The sequence below is a fragment of the Neofelis nebulosa genome, chromosome 1 (genome assembly GCF_028018385.1).
Source record: "Neofelis nebulosa isolate mNeoNeb1 chromosome 1, mNeoNeb1.pri, whole genome shotgun sequence".
Classification (NCBI taxonomy): Eukaryota; Metazoa; Chordata; class Mammalia; order Carnivora; family Felidae; genus Neofelis; species Neofelis nebulosa.
The window spans coordinates 243,213,506-243,237,177 of NC_080782.1; the positions used below are offsets into that span (position 1 = coordinate 243,213,506).

General features: G+C 36.9%; 1 protein-coding gene across 2 annotated transcripts in view; it reads left to right on the forward strand.

The window, feature by feature from the left end:
• Positions 1 to 23,672, forward strand: part of PSPC1 (paraspeckle component 1) — a 105,379-nt gene that overhangs the window by 30,654 nt on the left and 51,053 nt on the right. For both annotated transcript variants that reach the window (XR_009250260.1, XM_058690546.1), the window contains exons 5-6: positions 4,091 to 4,175; positions 17,617 to 17,722. Coding sequence is in view for 1 of the 2 variants with exons in the window: in XM_058690546.1 (XP_058546529.1) it covers positions 4,091 to 4,175; positions 17,617 to 17,722 (191 nt within the window). In the remaining variant the exon portion in view is untranslated. The remainder of the gene's footprint in view (positions 1 to 4,090; positions 4,176 to 17,616; positions 17,723 to 23,672) is intronic.

The following is a 23,672-nucleotide window of genomic DNA, read 5'->3' on the forward strand; positions in this document are numbered from 1 at the left end:
TATTTGTTTTTGTGCATAATGCTGCAGTGCACATCAAAGTGCACATATCTCTTCAATACTGTGTTTTCATTTCAAGTTAATGTTCTTTAATTTGATAGTGTTCATGTGTTTTAATCTTAACCCTATTAAATAGAGGAGTCATGACTTGTCTTTTCATCATTTGATGTTTATCCTCATGATTTAAGAAGGGTTCATAGAAACAACATTCCTTGAGTTCTTGCATGTTCTAAAATACTCTGTGATCCTTAACATTTTAAACTGGTGTTTCGAATTCATGGATCTTTTTCTGTCTTCCTTTCTTAAGTACTTGATAGTATGTTTCATTGTCTTCTAGCACTGAATGTTTCTGTGGGGAAGTCTGAGGTAAGCCTGAGTTTTTTCCCATCTTGTCGTAAGTGACTCCATCTTGATTCTTTCTTCTTAAGTAAAGTTCAGTAGCTTATTTAGGATATGTTCCCCCCCGCCCCCCATTTTTTTTTTTTTTTTTGCGAGAAAATTTGAACATAGAGTTGAAGGAATTTTCAGGTGTTCGCTACTTAGATTCTGTTACTAACATTTTACTATACCTTATTACTGCTTTCTGTCTGGTCTATCTCGTATTCAAGATGCATCTTGTTGTGCAATACAGTGTTTCAGCTTTTCCTTGGGGCTAAATATGCCCTTACAATCTGTAGATTCAATGCTTATATTTCTAGAAAATAGACTTGTTAGATCAGAGAGTATACATTCAGTTTTCATGAAGGATATTAAGTTGAGAAACACTTCTACAGTCTAGTAAATCAAATTTTAAATTTGTCTGTATTCTCCTTTAGTTCCTTATATTCCCATGTATTTGATATATTAAAATTATAGGTGTAATTTTATGTTATTTATCATTAAATTAGGCAAGGATTTTCAAATGTTATTTGGTCTAGTAATCAGTAGTGCTCCGGGGGCGCCTGGGTGGCTCAGTCGGTTAAGCCTCCTTCTTCAGTTTAGGTCATGATCTCATGGCTCATGAGTTTGGGCCCTGCATCTGGCTCTTTGCTGTCAGTGCAGAGTCCACTTCAGATCCTCTGTCTCCCTCTCCTTCTACCCCGCACGTGCGCTCTCTCTCTCTCTCTTTCTCTCTCTCTCTCTCTCTCTCTCTCAAAAATGAATAGACACATTAAAAAAAAACAAAACGTAGTGTTACATCTGATGTCTTTATGTGTATGGATGCCTTTGGATTCCTATTTTTTTTTTTTTTTAATTTTTTTTTTTTTTAACATTTATTTATTTTTGAGACAGAGAGAGACAGAGCATGAACGGGGGAGGGGCAGAGAGAGAGGGAGACACAGAATCAGAAGCAGGCTCCAGGCTCTGAGCCATCAGCCCAGAGCCTGACGCAGGGCTCGAACTCACGGACCGTGAGATCGTGACCTGAGCTGAAGTTGGACGCTCAACCGACTGAGCCACCCAGGCGCCCCTGGATTCCTATTTTTTTTAATGTTGATTTATTTTAATAGAGAAGCATGAGTAGGGGAGTGACAGAGAGGAAGGGAGAGAGAGAATCTCAAGCAGCTCCAAGCTGTCAGCATGGAGCCTGATGTAGGGCTCAATCTCATGATTGTGATATCATGACCTGAGCCAGAATAAAGAGTTGGACATTGGGCATCCATGTGCCCCAGGATATTTTTTTAAGAAAATACCTGTTACTGTGATTTACTGGATCAGAGGAAAAAACACTCTAGCTATTTTTTTTGTAATTTTTTTCCCCAGAAGGATATTACTCTGGCAGTGTTTAATATATAAGCTTTGGTGAAATTTCAGGAACTTTAGTGTTGGGTTCTTTGAGCTAATTATTTTACCAATGTTGCAGATGAGGAAATACTGTCTGAGAGGATAAAGCAGTTTTCTCAACAGGCATAGCTTAAAAGGAGAAAATCTAGTTGGAAAACAAATGTCTTAATCCTTTTCGTGGAAGAAAATGCATATTTTTACATTTATTATATGTGGTAATTTGTCCATGATTTAAGAGAAGCTAGCCTACAAACTCATGTTAAAATTATTATACGATATACTGAATAGACTTTTTTGGGTAATCAGTGATAATAGGACACTGTGCACATTTTGGCTTATTGAGGTAGATATGTATTTTTGGTGTCTACTAGCTTTCTCCAGGTAAAGTAATTATATGATAGTTGTATGGTTCTCAGTGGTTGTACAGTGGAGTCAACTAGGGAGCTTCAAAAAAAAAAAAAAAATATATATATATAGATATCTACCTCCCAAGAGATTTTCTGGTTAAAAGGTACTTAAGTAGTTCTGATGAGCAGTTAAGGATGACAACTAATGGCCTGAATGTTCAAAATCATTGTAGTAGTGTTTGGTGACTTTTTAAGATAGCTAAGTGTTCTGTCAACTGGCATGTTGACAGAATCACCCGGTCCCTACTACCTGTGTCACTACAGTACATTTATAATCAGTCTGAATGTTTTTGTTTTTTTTTTTTAAGTTTTCTTTAAGTAATCAGTGTACCCCACGTGGGGTTCGAACTCATGACCCCGAGATCAAGAGTTGCATGATCTTCTGACTGAGCCAGCCAGGCCTGTCTGTCCAAATCTTTTTTTATTGACATAATTAATACATAATTCGATCTGTTTTCAGTCTGTAAAAATGGGAAGGATAATTATCTTGTTAAGGTTAATGATGCCTACTTTGTCATGGTTATGATATTAGGGTAACTGACTCATAGAATGTTAACTGTGACTGTTAGTATTTTGGTATGTTCTCTTCTTTTTAAGTTTACATATTTATTTTGAGAGAGACACATGCAGGAGGGGCAGGGAGAGAGGGAGAGAGAATCCCGAGCAAGCTCTGCACAGTCAGCACAAAGCCTGATGTGAGGCTTGCACTCATAAACCGTGAGATCATGACCTGAGCTGAAACCGAGTTGGACACATAACTGATGTAGCCACCCAGGCACCCCTGTTATGTTCTTAATAATAGTGATTTGTTAAGGAACATTTAATCAAGATAATTTATGTTCACATTCGAAATTTCAGATAACATGATAAGGGAAAAGGGAAATAAAAGCAACCAGTAATTGTGCTATGCAGAGTATGTTAATATTTTTTGATCCATGTGTGTATGCACACATAATAATTTGGTAAGATATTACAAAGATTCTTTTTTTTTTTTTTTTTTTTTTTTTTTTTATTTATTTTTGGGACAGAGAGAGACAGAGCATGAACGGGGGAGGGGCAGAGAGAGAGGGAGACATAGAATCGGAAACAGGCTCCAGGCTCTGAGCCATCAGCCCAGAGCCTGACGCGGGGCTCGAACTCACGGACCGCGAGATCGTGACCTGGCTGAAGTCGGACGCTTAACCGACTGCGCCACCCAGGCGCCCCTACAAAGATTCTTTAGCACTTGGGCAAAACAAATGTACTTTTTCTCATCTTGTACTACTCTGGAACCCCTGTTCTTGATATAGCAAAGATTCATGACAGCAGGAATGCTCATCTTGTTTAAAATTAAAATGATCTTGTTAATATCAGAATTCAGCCTTTATTCCCTTTATAAGAAAGAATTCTCTCATTGCTTGTTTTTATAAGAAATTGACTTTGCATAGGAGGAATCTTAACACTAATTGTATTTTGGGAGGGATATTCTTTTGGTTTTAAGCAGCATCTTTTTATTCTGTTTGTGTGTTCTGGTCTTATGTGTCCTCTGTTCATGTCTCCCAAAGCATCTTTTTGTGCTTTATATTCACTGCTGAAAAAAATTTTAATGTGTTTACGAGTGTACATGAAAATATGTCTGCCATTTATTCCATTTTTAGTATGTTCTAGGCCTTATGTTAAAACAATTACTACCCATTTTAATTTATTAACATAAGGATGAATTTTATTATTTTCATACCTATGAAGAAACAAACAGGTCCAAAAGATAGTAATTTGATTATACAGCTTATATAATCTTTCATTATAAGATGGTATAACAGACAAAAGAGAAGCTAGGTGTGTGAATATGAATAAGTTACTAAATATATTGTCAGTAATATGTTTATTGATTTAAAAATACAGAAAGAGAAGGTAGAAATATTAATGTGTGGTTTATTTTATAGATCTAATGAGGCGTCAAGAAGAACTCAGACGATTGGAAGAACTCAGAAACCAAGAGTTGCAAAAACGGAAGCAAATACAACTGAGGTAAAAGAACATCACCATAATACATATGTGAACATACCCAGTTTTTGTTGTGTGTGTTATTGATAAAATTCCCTACTGCCTATTATAAACAAATTGTACAAGTTGGAAAATACAGAAAAGTAACAAAATTTTCCATTTTGACTATAAACTAGCATAGTTCTCTGTTATTCTTATGTTTCCTTTTTTTTTCTTAGCTGGTTATGGACACTTTGCATTCACTGTGAATGTACATAAGGGACTTAGGTGCTTCATATAATTTGTAAGAATGTGTTATGATTTCCTGGATCATTTTTTTCTAGAGATGGCTATATATTAACTGCTCTTAGTTTTAGTTTTTCTTGTTTTGGGCTTCTGATAATTTGCTTAAAGATTTATGGAAGTGGGATACATGATTAAAAAGGGGTATGGGCATTTAAAATCTCACTATATGATAGACAACTGTGATGGTCAACTTAAAATATTTTAGGTTAAATAAGGATGTTTGGGAGACTGGTTGATCTAAGATGTATAAATAAAAATTAACAGCTTTTCTTATACCAGAAATATTTAATTGTGAAATATAATGAGATAAATGTTACTTTTAAGAGTTGTTGAAAATCATAGTAATTAGGAAATGTTATAAACAAAGCTATGATATATTTAAAAATTTTTTTCTTTTTTAATGTTTATTTTTTGGGAGAGAGAGTGTGAGCAGGGGAGGGGCAGAGAGAGAGGGAGACACAGAATTTGAAGCAGGCTCCAGGCTCTGAGTTGTCAGTACAGAGCCTGACATGGGGCTAGAACTCACGAACTGTGAGATCATGACCTGAGCTGAAGTCGGACGCTTAACCTACTGAGCCACCCAGGTGCCCCTCAAAGCTATGATACATTAAGCACACTTAAAGTTTGGTTTTTTAAGTGTTATAAAGGTAGTAAGTGCTTGTGGTAGAAAGTAAGGTGATCATGGGAAATAAAAAATAAAAGACAAGGTGAAAACCTTGAATAAATGTCAAGTATGGTCTGGAGATAGATAGTATTCAGTATATTTTAATGTATTTTTTTCTAACTTTGTGCTTGATTAAAACAATGTATATATGTTTCTGTCTTGGAACTACTCTGATTTCACTCTAACCTACTTATTCTGAAATTATGGTATTTCGACAGGCAGCATTCGCATTTTTTTTTTAATGGTTATTTATTTTGAGAGAGAAGGAGTGAGGGAGTGGCAGAGGGAGGGAGGGGAAGAGAGAGAGAGAGAGAGAGAGAGAGAAGGAGAGAATGCTAAGCAGGCTCTGCTCCGTCAGCACAGAGCCCAACGTGGGGCTTGATCCCACAAACCGAGAGATCTTGACCCGAGCTGAAACCAAAAGTCAGACGCTCCACCTCCTGAGCCACCCAGGTGCCCAGCATTCTATTTTCAAGCCTCCACATCCCCCAACTGGTGAATCAGAAATGGTAGGGGTGGAGACCAGCCAACTGTGCTTAAAAATCTTCCAGGTGATTCTAATGCATCATAAAGCTTGAGAACCACTATTGTATAAAATGCCTGCATGTTTTCCTTACACAAGGGACCTTTTGCCAACTTCTTCCTTGTTGTTTCTTTTTATGTAAATATGTTAGTCTCTTCTACTTTTACAAGGAAAGGAAACCTTCCCTCCCATACATAAAACTATGACTCCATCTTTCCCTGATATTTATACTTGACAGCTAGACTTTTAGAATTAGTACTCTACCCTTCATCTGCTAAAAAAATAACCAGTGTCGGAGAACCCATAAAAGGGCATAAAAAGAAAAACAAATGGGGGCCTGGCTTAGTTGGTGGAGCATGCAGTTCTCGATCTCAGGGTTGTAAGTTCGAGCCCCACATTGGGTGTAGAGATTGCTTAAAAATAAAATCTTAAAACAAAAGAACATAGTTGTATTGCAAGTGAATAACATTATCACTCTGAAAGGGGCTGGGGAAGGAAATAAGGACCCTAAATAACTTTGGAAAACACTGTCTTGACTGGACAGCATAAGCCAATGGCAAGAAAAACAGTACATCAAAATTTTAATCTAGTTAATGTGTTTCTCACAGGGATATGAGCTAGCAGTTCTGAGACGACTTTTTAATTTTTTTAATTGTTTATTTATTTTGAGAGAGAGAGCAGGGGAGGGGCAGAGAGAGGAGAGAGAATCCCAAGCAGGCTCCATGCTATCAGTGCAGAACCTGACATGGGGCTTGAACCCATGAACCGTGAGATCTGACCTGAGCTGAAATCAAGAGTTGGACGCTTAACCGACTGAGCAACCCGGCTCCCCTGATTAGGTCTTTAATGGAAAGAATGTAGATGTATTTTTTTTTTGAGTAAACAGATGAACAAATATAGATAATCAAATGCAGGTTTTCTCCTTGTTGGAGAAAGAGAAAGGCTACTAAAATGAATCCTGGGGTGTTGAATTGGGATCAGAGGTATTGGTATGAACTCAGTGTATTTAATTTAGACAGAAATATAGATGTGTGTATGTGTGGGTTCACATACATACATGTATTTCATAATCCTTGTCCACCTAGAAGTGGTTAACACACATCGTGCCCAGATTTTGGTTTCTAAACACCATTCTGTAATAAATGGAACCAAGGCTTTGTGGAGAAGTGGTTGATTACTGGACTGGAAGGTGTGAGATGATCCTGGAATGTTGTGCCAGAGAATAAGAAAGTACAGTTGTACCTCTGAGATACTGCAAGTTTGGTATCAGACCACTGGAGTAAAGTGAATATTGCAATAAAAGGTATCAGATTAATTTTTTGGTTTCTCAGTACATATAAAAGTTAACATTTACACTATACACTGTATCAAGTGTATAAAGTGTGCCAAGAGCGTTATGTCTAAAAAAATGTACACACCTTAATGAAAAAACACTTTATTGATAAAAAAAAAAAAGTGGAGGATGCCTGTGGGGCTCAGTCGGTTAAGCGCCTGACTCCTCATTTCGGCTCAGGTCATGATCTCACGTTTCACGGGTTTGAGCCTCATCCTGGGCTTTGTGCTGATGGCACGGAGCCTGCTTGGAATTCTTTCTCTCCCTCACTTCCTCCCCCCCCCCCCCCCCACTTGTGCTTGCTCTCTCTTAAAATAAATAAACTTAAAAAGAATTTTTTTTTTTTTAACATTTATTTATTATTGAGAGAGTGAGCATGAGCAGGGGAGGGACAGAGAGAAGGGGAGACACAGAATCTGAAGCAGGCTCCAGGCTCTGAGCTGTCAGCAGAGAGCCTGACACAGGGCTTGAATTCACAAACTGCGAGATCATGACCTGAGCCAAAGTCAGATGCTTAACTGACTGAGCCACCCAGGTGCCCCAAAATAAATAAATAAACTTAAAAAAATGAAAAAAAAAAAAAAGTGCTAACCATCATTGAGCTTTCAGTGAATTGTAATCTTTTTGTTGGTGTAACATCTTTTCTTGCTGTTGATGACTACTAACTGATGAGGGGCTTGCTGAAGGTTGGGGAGGCTGTGGCAATTTTTTTGACTCTTCACAAATGATTTCTCTGTCGTATGCGATGCTATTTGATAGCATTTTACCCACAGTAGAACTTACTTCAAAATTGGAGCCAATCCTTACAAACCCTGCTGATGCTTTATCAGCTTCATTTATGTAATATGCTAAGTTCTTTGTTGTCAATTCAACAATTTTCACAGCATCTTCACTAGTAGTAGATCCCATCTCAAGAAACTAATTTCTTTGCATATCCATAGAAGCAGCTTCTCATTTGTTAAAGTTTGGTCATGGGACTGCAGCAATTCAATCACAACTTCAGGCTTCAATTGTAATTCTAGTTCGTTTGCTCTTTCCATCACATCTGCATTTACTTCCTCCACTGATGTCTTGAGCCCCTCAACTCAAAGTCATCCATGAGGGTTGGGTTGGAGTCAACTTCTTCAAACTCCTGTTAATGTTGATAGACCTCTTCCTTTGAGGCACAGATGTTCTTAGTGGCACCTAGAATGGTGAAATCCTTTTTAGAAGTTTTCATTTTACTTTGCCCAGATCCATCAGAAGAATCACTGTCTAGGGCAGCTCTGGCTTTGTGAAATGTATTTAAAAAAAAAAAAATTTTTTTTTAACTTTTATTTATTTTTGAGACAGAGAGAGACAGAGCATGAACAGGGGAGGGTGAGAGAGAGGGAGACACAGATTCTGAAACAGACTCCAGGCTCTGAGCTGTCAGCACAGAGCCCGACGCAGGGTTCGAACTCACGGACCGCGAGATCATGACCTGAGCTGAAGTCGGACGCTTAACCGACTGAGCCACGCAGGCGCCCCGTGAAATGTATTTTTAAAAAAATAAGACTTAAAAGTCAGAATTGCTCCTTGGTCTGTGGGCTGTAGAATGGACGTTGTTAGCAGGCATGAAAACATTAAAGTCATTGTATATTGCCACCAGAGCTCTTGGGTGACTAGTTGCATTGTCAGTGAGCAGCAATATTTTGAAAGGACTCTTTTTTTTTTTTTTCTGAGCAGAAGATCTCAGCAGTGGGCTTAAAATACTCAGTAAACCACATTATAAAAAGATGTGCTATCATCCAGGCTTTGTTGGGCAATGCATAGAACAGTAGGTTGAGCATAATTCTTAAGGGCCCTAGAATTTTCAGAATGGTCAGTGAGCATTGGCTTCACCTTCAGGTCACCAGCTGCCTTAGCCCCTAACAAGACAGACAGCCTTCTATAGCCATGATAGTCCTAGATTGCATCTTCTTTCAGTATAAGCCTATTTAGTCTACATTGAAAATCTGTTGTTTAGTGTAGCCACCTTCATTAATTATCTAAGCTACATCTTCTGGATAACTTGATGGCAGCTTCTACATCTCTGCTAGCTTCATAAATTTTTTTCCTGTAGTTTCTTCACCTTTTTCAACCTGCATAGAATTGAATAGCATTAGGGCCTTGTTCTGGATTAAGTCTATAGGGAACCTTGTGGCTGGTTTGATCTTCTATGTAATGTACTTAAAGTCCTCCATTCCAGCAACAAGGCTATTTTGTTTTCTTATCATTCCTGTGTTCACTGGAGTAACACTTTTTTGTTTGTTTTTTTAAGAGATAGATAGCACGATTTGGGGAGGGGCAGAGAGAGAGGTGGAGAGAGACTACCAAGCTGGCTCCACACTGTCCGTGCACAACCCAGTGTGGAGCTTGAACCCATGAAGCCAGGAGTTCATGACCTGAGCCGAAACCAAGAGTCAGACGCTCAGCCAGCTGAGCCACCCAGGTGCCGGTGGAGTAGCACTTTTTGATTTATTTCTTTGAAGAACTTTTCTTTTGTATTCACAACTTTGCTAACTGTATGGTGCAAGTAGCCTAGCTTTTGGTCTCTTTTGGCTTTCACCATGCCTTCCTCATGAAGCTTAATCATTTTTAGCTTTTGATTTAAAGTAAGAGACATGCAACTCTTCCTTTCATTTGAATACTTAAATACCATTCTAGGATTAGGCATTGGCCTAATTTCAATATTGTTGTGTCTCAAGGAGTAGGGAGGCCCAAGGAGAAAGAGAGAGAAGAGAGGGGAGAGAGAGGAGGGAATGGCTCGTTGATGGAGCAGTTAGATTATATAGTGTTTATTGATCATGTTTACTGTCCGGATGTGGGTGTGGTTTGTGGTGCCTCAGAACAATTACAGTAGTAAGCAACATCAAAAATCATCACACATCATGGGGCGCCTGGGTGGCTCAGTCGGTTAAGCGTCTGACTTCAGCTCAGGTCACGATCTCACCGTCCGTGAGTTCGAGCCCTGCGTCAGGCTCTGGGCTGATGGCTCAGAGCCTGGAGCCTGCTTCCAGTTCTGTGTCTCCCTCTGTCTCTGCCCCTCCCCTGTTCATGCTCTGTCTCTCTCTCTCTCAAAAATAAATCAACGTTAAAAAAAAAAAAAATCATCACACATCAGCCTTACAAATATAGTAATATTTTGATAATTACCTACCAAAATATGACACAAAGACACAAAGTGAACAAGTGCTTTTGGAACAGTGGCACCAATAGCCTACAGAGTTGCCACACCCTTAGTTTGTAAAAAAAGAAAAAAAAATTGTATAAAAAAATACTGTATGTGCAGTAAAGCAAAACCCAATACAATGCAGTAGACCTATATTCATAAAAGATGAGACACGTTGAAAATACATAGGAGCCACAATGAAGGTGCTCCTAAATGGCCAAACTTGGAAAAATTTCAACAACAAAATAAAAAATGGTAGTATTAGATTTTATTTTATTAATTTATTTTTCTTATAGAACTTTTTTTTTTTTAATATTTTATTTATTTTTGAGAAAGTGCAGTAGGGGAGGGACCAAGAGAGAGGGACAGAGGATCCAAAGTGCACTGAGTAGTGAGCCTGATGCGGGGCTTGAACTGCCAAACCGGGAGATCATGACCTGAGCTGAGGTCAGATGCTCCACCAACTGAGCCACCCAGGAGCCCTGATAATACTACATTTTAAACTGCACAATAAATTAGATATCCAGAAGCTCATGCTGATAAAAGTAAACAATTGAATGAATAAATAAATGGCAGACAATGGACAGCTTTTCCTTACAATAGAACAACAATCAGTATGGAAGGAATGAGAGAGAGAAAATCACCAGTGGGCATGCCATGTAGTAATAATTGTTACAAACAAGATTTACCGATGGGTGTTTCAAATTTATGCCCAAGCTTGAGAAACGCAGTTTACGTTTCTCTTTTGTATTACGTACTAATGGAAAAATAGTAAATTTAAAGCAGAGAAGCAACAAGCATTAAGGTTCATGTCACCTGTAATGAGACATTGACACCAGGTACTCCTTGATACGATATACTCAGAAGGATACATTGTCATTTTTTTGCGTTTTTTTGTTTTTTGTTTTTGTTTTTTTTTGCCAAACATTTCTAGCATTGGACATTTTCATGAGGGCATATAACATGAGCCCAGCTTGAAGGACATTGTGCAAAATAATCAGGTTTTTTTTTTTTTTTTTTTTTTTTTTTTTAAGTGTCAGATTCACCCTGAGGCTGGTGGGGAAGAAGGTGTGCTGAGTGCTCAGGCTAGAGACCCTGGCCTGTGCACATGGTAGACCTCTGGCTGCCAGGCTGGCAGGGCAGGGAGGCAAGTGCTGTGCACCTGACCATGGCAGCACATAGGTGGGCTTTTGCCTCAGCTGGGCATGGTACCCCCTGAGGACCTTCTGCCCCACATGTCCAGTGCAAGGTCTGGCAGTCAGTGACAGAGCAAGGCTCCCACGGCCCAGGGACCCCAGCAATCCCATTCCTGCATTCCTGGAATGCCCCAAGGATTCTAGTACCATGGCCTGGGCATTGTACTAGCGCATCATGATGGAGCCAGGAGTGTGGTTTGCAGTAGGAAGGAGAGGTGTGTAAGATGATGAAACAGGTTGAAGGAAGAGCAGGAGAGAAGGAAGAAAAAGTAGATGGAACCACAGAACACATCCTGAAGTTGCAGGAGAAGCTTGTGGCCCTACAGGAAGAGGCAGTAGCTTTTCCTACAGCCCAAGAAAAGTTTTACGTGAAGAAAAATGGAGGAGAAAAAGCAGAGGACCTGACCGCTCCGACATCACCTGCATACCAGCAGAGTGACTGTTTATACAGGATCTCACCTCTTCAGCACGTCGCGGGGGACGAGCCTTGGAGCACAGAATCACCCTGGAATCCTTTTGGCAGCTGATAAAGTCAAACAGAGATGCAGACTCCCAAGTGCTTACAACCCAGCACTACACGGGTTCAGCGGCTGTTTTTGCAGAGGCAATAATAATGGCCCAGAGCATAGGCAATCCCGAGGCAGTCCGTGAGCGTCCATGAGACTGCTCATCCCCCATCTCACTATGGAGCCAAGATGCTGGCCTGTAGTCCTAGTCAACAGCTCAGCACCTTCAGCAGTTACTGAAGTGCAGTACGTGTCTCAGCCACAGTTACAGCCCTATGCTGTGCCTGGTCATTTTCAGCCCACCCAGATAGCTTCCAGCCTGGTGGTGCCCTGTACTTACAAAAGCAGGTGGAACATGGTAGCTAACAGACTGGCTTCTCTGACTTATTCCTCCCTGTGCCCCATGCATCCAGCTTTTGGACTCCGTACCTCCCAGCTGCTTCCTGCAGGTGTAACCAGCAGGAAAAGCTTCCTGCTAAGTCCACAGAAAAATTAGACTTCGCAGTTACCAGCTAACCAGGCCCTTGGGTCTTTTTCAGCAAAGACAGAACCCGTGATTCTACCACAAACCATATTTTATTATCAACCTCGTCTCCATCCCCTCCTCACCCTGCCATGGGTGAGGATCCCTTGTCTGTCCCAGGCCCGGGCAGTGAAACCTACATGGCACTGGAAAAGAAAAAAAATGCCAAGTTCATGAAAGACCAAGAAAGACTGAAAGTGAAGTAGACTAAAGAGAATAGTTAAATACAATGTAATGGATTCTAGAAAGAATCCTAGAACAGAAGAAGGGCATTAAGAGGGAAACTGGTGAAATCTGAATAAAATCTGTAGTTTAATTGTAATATACTAATGTTAATTTCTACTTTTAATAGGTGTACTATGTTTGCGTTAAGATGTTATTATTTGGGGATGCTGCATGAGGGATAGACATTCTGTACTGTTTCTGCAACTTTTTTGTTAAGTTTTGTTAACTTTTTTGTTCTAATTTGAAATTAGAAATAAGTAAAAAAAAAAAAAGGATCATAAGTATTAGGGATATACTTGGGAATAAAAGACACAAGTACGAGTTTTGCCTCTTTGGAATTTAGAGAAGCATAGGGAGGCGGATAGTTGGAGTGATCAGATTATTAAAGTGAAGTGCAGAAACTATGGAGTACGTAGTAATTTTTAAAAGGGTACCTATTTGCACATTAGGTGAAATGTTGGTTGCTTGATGTGATGAGTGTTCTGTGTATGTGGTAATTTGTAATTGAATGTTTTTTCATTAATCTTACATAGTTTTTAAGTTTATTATTTTAGCAGTATGCACCCATTGCGAGGCTTGAATCCACAACCCTGAGGTCAAGACTTGTATGTTCTTCTGACTGAGCCAGCCAGTCGCCCCTCATTAATTTTATTTAATATGCTGGAGTATATCAGATTCAATTTGAAATTCAGATAGCTGTGTACTATCAGCAAGAGTAATTCAACATGTGATGATCTTATGGGTAGTCTTGATACTTAGCTGTATTGTAGCAGATACAGGCAGGGATAAATCTGTTAACAATCTTAACCCTATGTCTGCCAACTAGAAAGGCTTTTTTTTTATATTTTGACTAGGAAGTTTCTTTTGAAATTATCTGTAAGAATCTTGATTTAAGAAATGTGAACAGGGGTGCCTAAGTAACTCAGTCCAACTCTTGGTTTCGGCTCAGGTTATGATCCCAGGGTCTAGATGGGGCTCCATGCTGGGTGGGGGCATGCTTGAGGTATCCTCTCTCTCTCCTTCCCTTCCTCCCCGCCCCCCCATCTCTTGTGTGCCCTTAAAATAATTCTTAAAAAACAAACAAACAAACAAACAAACAAAAAAAACAAAAATAGGGGCGCCTGGGTGGCTCAGTCGTTAAACATCTGACTTCGCCTCAGGTCATGATCTTGCGATCTGTGGGTTCGAACCCCACATTGGGCTCTGCGCTGACAGCTCAGAGCCTGGAGCCTGCTTCGGATTCTGTGTCTCCCTCTGTCTCTGCTCCTCCTTCACTTGCACTCTGTCTCTGTCTTTCAAAAATAAACACTATTAAAAAAAATAAAAATGTGAGCAAGTTGTCTGAAAATTGAGCAGTTTTGCAACATATATAAAGGAAAGGACAATGTGTCTTGGAACTTTCACTAATAATTGTCAAAAATCTTCTGTACTTTCAAGGGAAAGCAAATAAAATTATGGCACTTAAACTGAAGAAATACATCTAACTGAGGTTCCTACCATACAAGACAGCTTTAATTATTAATAAGCCAGATAATTTGGACTCTGCTTTTTTGTTTCACTTTAGTTAGAAGATTGACAGAATGGCATAAGAAAGTATGTTTTGAGAGAAATTAAATAATTTATCCAGGGTATACAATTTTCTGGTTTCCTTTTAGTGCTACAAATAAATTATTAAGTTTCTCATGGGTCACTTAATTCTTCAGAGACCGTGGCAGTAAAGAAGGAAGACTAGGACAAGGTGTTGATGAGCTTATTCAGACTGTGACTTGACCACTTTAGTAGTTCATTTATTCTTTTATTTCTTCATTCCTTCTCTTACCACCCTTCTGCTCACTCATCTATCCATCCACCTGTTTTCCTTTTTTATGTCATTTCAACACAAAGATCTTACTTAGCCCTGCAATATGTGTGGAGGGCATGTGCTAATAAAAAGGAACAAAGAATAGCAGGACACTTTTATCCATTATTTATATCATCGTTTAGTTTCTAGATCCTTTCTATTTTTCAAAGCCCTACAAAAATATGTGAGGCCTGAGAATAATTAGTGGGTTCAAATTAAATTGTAAAATTGAAGTTTTATCACTTTGCAATTAAGTGTAACATGAAGGATGTTAAAATTTGCCACACCTTTTTTACTTATTAGTTCCATTTGTAAATGTAACCTAGGAAGTTATCCTTCACTTGAGGAGACATTAAATGTACATGTAAAGATACTCATTAAAGCATCTTGTGGAATAGAAAAAATTAAAAGCAAACGTATGTACAATAGGGAATATTTCTGAATATTGTCTGTATGTTCAGATTTTGGAATTACCGGTGTGGTATCAGAACTTATTTCAAAATTAAGTAGAACTTCTCGAATTTATAGACAAAGGAAAAGAAGGGAAAAATAACTGTTTAAAGTGATTATACCTTTTTACCTTATTTTTCCTCCTGGTTTATAAATCTATTCTTACATTATATCAGGAAAAAAAACCCTGCTTTAATAATGACAGAAGTACATTACAGATTTTGTTTAAAATACTTTATTTTGTTTTAATTTTAAAATGTTATGGCAGGGGCATCTGGGTGGCTCAGTCGGTCAAGCATCTGACTTCAGCTCAGGTCATGATCTCGCGGTTCGTGGATTTGAGCCCCGCTGACAGCTCGGAGCCTGGAGCCTGCTTCGGATTCTCCCTCTCTCTCTCTGCCCCTCCTCTGCTTGCACTCCGTCTCTCTCTGTCTCTCAGAAAACAAAAAATGTTAAAAAAAATTTAAAAAAAACACCCAAAACTCAATGATACATTACATGTATGAAATAAAAGAGTTAATGGTCCTGTTCTCTAGAGTATTCCCACTGTGACAAACTTTTTCTACCTTCTTCTGTTCTCACACAAATAATTTTTAGAAGCAGTAATATGGATGCTGTTTTTTTACTTGCTTTTTTTCTGGCAGCTTTACCTTAGACTTTGTTTTGTGTCAGTAAATGCAAATCTGCCTTTGTAACAGTTGTTGCGTGTTCCTTGGCATCAATGGGCCATCCTTGTTTCCTGTTTATAGTTGATTGTGTCTTCAACCTTTTCCTTTTAATTAATGCCACAGTGTATATCTGTACAGTGTGTATCTGTACATACATCCTTGCACATTTGTACAGATATTTCTTTTTAGTTTACTGGAAATGGACTTGCACATTTAAAATTCTATTACATCTTACAAATTATCCCTGGACAAGGTCTTTGTTGCAATTCTGAAGACCAAAGAACTTTGAAAACCAAAATGTATCATTTTGTGGCAGGATCTGATAAGAGCCTATTTGATGACAAAACCTGACATGTATTTAGGTCTGTGGTCGTATCAGACCTTTACTATTTTCACCAAAATGAATGTTCATCTTACTGGGGAAATGCCAGTGTGGTTGATTATTGGGTTCTGACCCAGATCTTACTAGTTATATAATAACCGTGCATGAACCCTTTTCGAAATCAGGAAAACTGAATTTCAAAACATACGTATTAGAGTTTTTGAATAGGAAATTAAAAAAAAAATTTTTTTTAATGTTTACTTATTTTTGGGAGACAGAGAGCAAGCAGGGCTGAGGCGGAGAGAGAGGAAGACTCTCCTCCAAAGCAGGCTCCAGGCTCCGAGCTGTCAGCACAGAGCCCAACACAAGGTTCACAAACTATGAAATCACGACCTGAGCTGAAGTCAGACACTTAACTGACTGAGCCACCCAAGCGCCCTATTGAATAGGAAATTTTTACCTGTACCTGCATATATTTTCAGCTATGTGAACATGAAAGTGTTTTCTTTATAGTAAAATTTATGAGTGTGTTAACGTCCAAGAAGTGGATTAACCATTTTACTTGAATACTCAGTTTACAATGGAAATGTATATTGGAGACTTAGACAAATCTCAAAATAGTCTAGATTTTGCTTAAAATTTCTTAGAAACATTGTCTTGTTACTAACCTGTGGTCTGACACAAATTCTTCAACCAGTGGTTTTTGTGCTGTCTGTGGGATATATCATTTCTTTTAGTTCATGGACTTGTGTTTAGGGGAGGAAGCATTATACAGCAAACAACAGAGTATCTTGAAATTTGATTGTTACACTTAGTGTAATAAGGTACTTAAATGAGCAATTTAGAAAATGTGACTTAATGAGAGGACATCAGTATTATATAGTCTTCACTATTTAAATTATTTTTTAGTTTTTGGGTGGAGGCATATACACTTGAATTTGCATTGACATAAAAGCCAATATAATGTGAGCCTGTTAACTTCAGTGTTATTTTGTAGGTTTTTTTCTTGTAATCATAAGTAATTGCTGATTTACTAGTAATTGTGCACACATATTATAGTTCAATATTTTTTTCTCTCACATGCTTAAATATACCTCTGGGACTGAGGTTGGCAAACTTTTTCTTGGAAAATGGCTAAGGACTAAATGGTAAATATTTCAGGCTTTGCAGGTCATATGGTTTCTGTCTCAACTACTCAGCACTGCTCGACCCAGTGGTAGCTGTAGACATTAAGTACGTGATTGTCTTTTACAACTTGATGTACAAAAACAGATGGTAACCTGACACCTGTTCTAGAGGTTTTCTTCAGGGGGTTGATAAAATGGAGAGAGAGTTTGTTAAGGATTCCTTAGACACGATAGATTTTTTGACTAGGCAGTTTTGTTCTTTGCAGTGGCTGAGATTGGGATTGGTTCTGAGTGCCTTTATGCCAGTGATAGATCCCACCCTTTCTCTTTATATACAGTAAGAGAGTACATGTTTGAGCTTTTGGACTCCTGATTTCTTGACCATAAGCACATAACTAACTTAGTTACATGTTGTTACTCTGTTTTTTGATTTACCCTAGGTACTTTTATTTCTTTGGGTTACTTGATTAATTAAGGCTTAGAGCAAACTAGAAGAAGGAAGGTAAATCTAGTAAGTCAATCATTATTCACAGATTTTGCATAAAGTTACTTATAAATGGTTTTGTTTTACATGAAATACAATTCCTGGTAATGGCTTACATGTTGCAATTTTTATTTAAAAATCTTTCAGACATGAGGAAGAGCACCGTCGCCGTGAGGAAGAAATGATCCGACACAGAGAACAGGAGGAACTCAGGCGACAGCAAGAGGGCTTTAAGCCAAACTATATGGAGAATGTAAGTAAAGTACTAGTTAACTAAAATTATTTTATATTGTTAGGTGCACAGTGTATGTTTAATTTCTTTGGATATTGGTTTATATATTTTTTAGTCTTCCTGAATTTCTCGTGTTTATGTTAAACTAATGATTTTGTTAACTTCTTACAGGTAATAACTTAAAAGTAGTTTCTGAACATACTATTAATGTTTTATGAAAAGGATGTTAAAAATTTTCTACTTTATCTTTTTTTAATATATGCTACTAAATTAGAACTCTTGATAAATCTATATTCTCTACTTGATTTCATCATTTACTGGTATTAAAAATTCTTTGTATTAGATGATTTTAGATATTTACAAATGTAGAATAATATATACAAAGGTACACTAGTATGTGCTTATTACCCAACGATGACAGTTATCAACACATAGCTGGTCTTTTCATCTTTAAGTATACCCACTTTCCTGAATTATCATTATTTTTTAAATGTTTATTTATTTTGAGAAAGGGAGAGCACATGTGTGAGAGTGGGAGAGGAACAGAGAGAGAGAGGGGTAGAGAGGAAAGATCTCAAGCACGCTCTGCTCTATCAGCATAGAGATATATTTTATATTTTATAAAATATAAATAAAATTTATATATTTTATTTATTTTGTTGGTTTACAATTGGTTTCTTCAAATTGGCTGATAAATCTAGTGTTTTTAGTCTGTAGGTTTTCTCTTCCCCCTTTAAATTTTTTTTTAATCTTTTTAAGAAACAGATCCTTGTTGTATAGAGTATTTCACATCCTATATTGTGTTGAATTTATCCTTGCAGTGATGTTTAACAAGTTTCTTTATCCCTGAGTTTCTCATAAACAGGAGTTCCAAAGATTTGGTCTAATTCAGGTTTTTGTTTTGGGTAGGCAAAATGGTAGGGCAAACACGAATACTTCAAATATGTTATAATGCACATGTTCTTATTGTTAACTAACAGTCTTATTCTTCACCTTTAGATGAATGCCATTTTAACAGTCATTATTCTGAAAAATATTTACTAGTGTTTTTTTCTCTAGCTGTTCAAAAGCCATGATTCCTTAATATTATTAAGTCATGACTCTTTTTGCTGGCCTTCTCTGTCCCTGTTCTTCTGTCCCTAGAAAAATTTTAAACTTTTTTCATTAAGAAGGATACGCACAGAAAAAAATACATCCTAACTTGTGTAACTACAAGAAATTTTTATCTTAGCTTGCATCAAGTCAGTATCCTTTGACTAAAAATTACGCGGCATTTAAATTCAGTTAGGAAAGTTTCTTATTATTTATAAATCATACTAAAGGTTTAATTGATATCTGAATTCCATTACCAAATTAGTTGAGCGTTTTAAGCATTATAAATTTTCTTTTGAGTAATTTCTAGCATTATTTTGCAATTCTCTTTTTCTTCCTTGGATACATAGTATTTGCTTATGATATATTTTAACCTGTGGCATTTGGTCTTTTGGTTGTTACATGTGAATATAAATCTGTTGGATTTATCAATGCGAGGATATTTTATGATGTCATGAGAGTATGTGGAATTAAAATTTTGCAGGCCTGTGCTCGCTTTGGCAGCACATACACTAAAATTTTGCAGGTCCATGTTTTGGAAACTAGTGATTACATGTTTTTATCTTCAAATACTATCAAGATGTAAACCACCTATGATAACATTTCTTAGGGAAACTATTTCGTAACATGTAGGATTAGGAAATTCTTCCTTGTCCCTTTATGTACCTGAACATTTCTTTTCCTAAAGTGCTTGCTTATGGTTAAAGATGGCGGAATTATCTTTCTTACTATTCTTCTGGCATAAACTTTAAATTCTTGGAACACACGTGTAGCTATTTGTAATAACGTCATCTACGTAAATCATTTAGGTGACTTAGGAAAAAAGTAAAATGCATTCTGCTGTTAAACTTTAAGTTGGCTATATCATAAACTTGATTGCAGACTCTTCTTTGAAATTATTTCACAATTTTAAAAATACATATCACTTTTTAATATATGTTCAGTGGCATTTAATATAGGTATAATTAATGAAGGGCAGATTTTAATTTTCTCTATTAAAAAATTATTTGGAAATGTTGCTACAATTTAAAATTGGAATATGTAGATTCTTTAATTTGAAAACATTTGTTATGTTTAAAATTCATTTTAATGGTGGGTAAAATTTTACAAATATCCAGTGAACTTTGAGAAGAAAAGTATTTAAAAGACTCATGATGGATTTTTTGGCATTTCAAAAATAGATTATTGTTTCACAAGATTATGCTCTTAGAAAATGTAGATGATGATCTATTTTAACATTAAGATATCTTTGTTTTCAAGTAGTCACTTAAAGCATATATTGCATATTTGAAGCATCATGAGATTAATTTGGCTAGAGTAGAAGTCAGCAAACTATAGCCTGGGACCACTGCCTAGTTTCATACCACTCTGCCACCGAGCTAAGAATGGTGTTTACATTTTAAAGAGTTGGTGGATAAGAAAAATAAAAGAATGTTAGAAAGTATTTGTGACTCACAAAACCCAAGATATTTACTCTTTCACCCTGTACAGAAGATGTTTGCTAAACCCTGGGCTGGAGAGTTGGTGCTGGGTTTTTTTGTTTGTTTTTTGTTTCTGTTTTTAATTTTCTTGTTAGAGCACAGCATTACTAGATTCTTAATTTTCTGAAGAGAAACTGTATTTAAAATAGTATGTAACAATGGAATTAAATATTTAGGGGAAAATATAGTCTCTGTCGGATTTTTAGATTTTTTTTGAGACTAGAAATTATAGATAGACAAGTTTTTCATCATTTTGGTATCAGTTTTATTTGGTTCCTGGCTTCATAATGCTTGTTAATATAAGCTAATGAAACACTAAAGAAATGTTAACAAAAGCTCTTTATTGGTCTTGACTATTCTTTGTTAATAGAGAAAACATTGAATTGTATCAGTTATTCTTCATTTACTTTGAAAACTGTCTTTGGGAAAAATTTTTAAATTAATGTTTGTTTTTATTTTTAAAAGCTTTGAAATTAGGCCCTCTTGCTTTCTCTTTTTTCACTGTTCAGTTTAAAGGGAGGAATCAAATGGTAAGTGTTCAGCTTGCCCAAGTAGTAAGAGTGAAAGTATAAAGTAGATTTACTTGGTTTAAGATGCCACCACTCATTTCTTTCTAATATTCCTATTAGATATATTCCAACACAAATAATAGTATGGGTTTTAAAGTATGAAATAAAAGCTGATATTCATATTTTGTTCCTTGAGTAATAATTTTTTTTTAAGTAATAAAACAGGGAAAACACACAGTCATGTCTGGTCGTGTTTTTCTTTGTTAGCCTCAACTTTATCATAATTTTATGACATACGAACATATTTTTAAGGGTTTCAAAGATATGTCAGAACTTCGTTAACTAGTGGTTGCCATTTTAATTTCATACCTTATTTCTTAGAAGTCAAGCTCTTTGATAATAGCTCTGGTAATCATAAATTAAACATGTTACTTTTCATTTCTATAGCATAATATATTTTTGGCTACCATAACAATGTATATATTTTTGTGCTGTGCCCTAAGTACACTTAGGCTTATCTTTATTATAGCTGAGTGTATTTGAACCATTTTCTAGATAGTACTTACTAGATTGAGATTTTCTACTTACACAATTTAATAGCTTTTGAGGTTACTCCACTTACTATAGATTAAGTAGTTTATTTTTTATTTATTTTTATTTTTTATTTTAAAATGTTTATTTTTGAGAGAGAGCGAAAGTGTGAGTGGGGGGCGGGGCAGAGAGAGAGGGAGACAGAGGATCCAAAGTAGGCTCTTTGCTGACAGCGGAGAGCCTCCTGTGGGGCTGGAACTCAAGAACCTTGAGATTATGACCTGAGCTTAAGTCAGATGCTTAACTTCCTGAGCCACTCAGGTGCCCCTAGACTTAGGAGTTTAAACATTTAAATACTACAGTGTACCAGTCTTTTTCTGTGGATTCAGTTTGCCTTGGAGTAAAGTGGAGGTTTTAATTAGAATATTTTTTAATGAAGTTTCTTAGAGTAAACTTGGCTTTCTTGAGAAAATGATATTATAAAAACATGTACATGCTACTGTAGTTGTATGTAGTTGTATCAAGTAGTTATAAACTACCTTGTATAGGTAAATTGGGGCAGTGTTTTAAGACTTTAGAAGTATTTTTTTTTTTTATTAGAAGTTTCTTTTTGGTGTGGTAAATATTAATATTTGTTTTTTAGTGAATAAAAGAATAGCCCTTCAGATTTTTGAAATACATACATGAAGAATATTGAAGAATTTTGAAGAATTTTTATTTTTGTTTGAGTAGGTGGGAATAGCCTTGGATATTTAAACATATGTACATAATAAACCTGAAAATAAATGTACATTACATGCTAAGGCAGTAATTTGATCCAGTTATGTGTCTTTTGTTAGAATTGTTCCATTGTAGCTACCTAGTATGTTAGGCCAAAAGCATTAAAGAGATGTAGCCTTGGGGCGCCTGGATGGCGCAGTCGGTTAAGCGTCCGACTTCAGCCAGGTCACGATCTCGCGGTCCGTGAGTTCGAGCCCCGCGTCAGGCTCTGGGCTGATGGCTCGGAGCCTGGAGCCTGTTTCCGATTCTGTGTCTCCCTCTCTCTCTGCCCCTCCCCCGTTCATGCTCTGTCTCTCTCTGTCCCAAAAATAAATAAAAAATGTTGAAAAAAAAAAATTTAAAAAAAAAAAAAAAAAAAAAAAAAAAAAAAATAAAGAGATGTAGCCAGAGGCTAAGGGTATAATGCCTCTTCCATGGTAGTGTTTTTCAAATAGTGCATAATAAACACTCAGGGATCTTTTTTAAAAATGTAGGTTTTTGTCTTAGGTCTTCAACCTACAAATTGAATCATTTTGTGATTCTAGTAGAATCTAATGCATTCTCCGTTGATCACAGTTTTGGCTAAATTCACTAGTTTTCAACCTTTGCAGCACATCTATGGAACTTAAAGAAAAATGCCTGCGTTCCAATCCACTACATATTTTTGATACAGTGGGTCTGGGTTGGAGCCATGGGATCTGAATCTTAAGAAGCTCTTCAGCTTGCTTATTTTCATTAGCAAAAATAGCCTATTAGCCATATGTTGAAATGAGACATAGTCGAAATATTGAAATAAGAATAGTAGTAGTTCAATTTTTTATGGGACCTGGGGAGTTGAAGGGAGGGCTCAGAGTCAATCAACTTGGGGAATAGGATTCATACACTTAACAATGTAAGTAGCACAACATTCTATGTGAATAGTGTTCTGTGGGATTTTGGTATGACAACTTTGGTGTGAAAGTTGAGCTTTCAGCCTATATGTGGACAATACCTACAGGTATTGTCTCAGATCATACATTAACTTTTTAAACTTTGTTTTTTAAGTATTTCATCCAGACTGGGGGTTGACAGACTAGGGTAAGCCTGGTCAAATCTGAACACTGCCTGTTGTGTTTATGTTTTGCTTATAGATGCTTTGCCCAAAGATGATAGAGTTGACTAGTTGTGACACAACCGTATGAGACTATATCAAGCCTCTCTGGCCTGCAAAGCCTGAAATATATACTATTCTGGCCCTTTACCAAAAAAGTTTGCCGACCCCTGGTCTAGGTCCAGATTGTTGGGAGTTGGGAGGAATCTGTAAAAAGTGACTCATGTTAACCAAACTCAAAGAGTTTGTGAATTAAAAGTAAATTTATTAATCAATATGCTTTTTTCCAGTGTTTTTAGAAGTCTCATTGAACAGAGCACCTCTTATCCTAGAATCAAAGTCCCTGAAGAGTCCAAATTAGTGACCTGAAGGTTTATTGGTAGTCATGGTTATAAATCAGAGCAAAAGTTATTAGAGGAACTGTTTGATAAAGCATCATTGCCCCAGGGTGATATCTTAGAGTTTTCAAATGTTTTCTTAGTAGAGACATAAAGCATTGTTCTTTCACA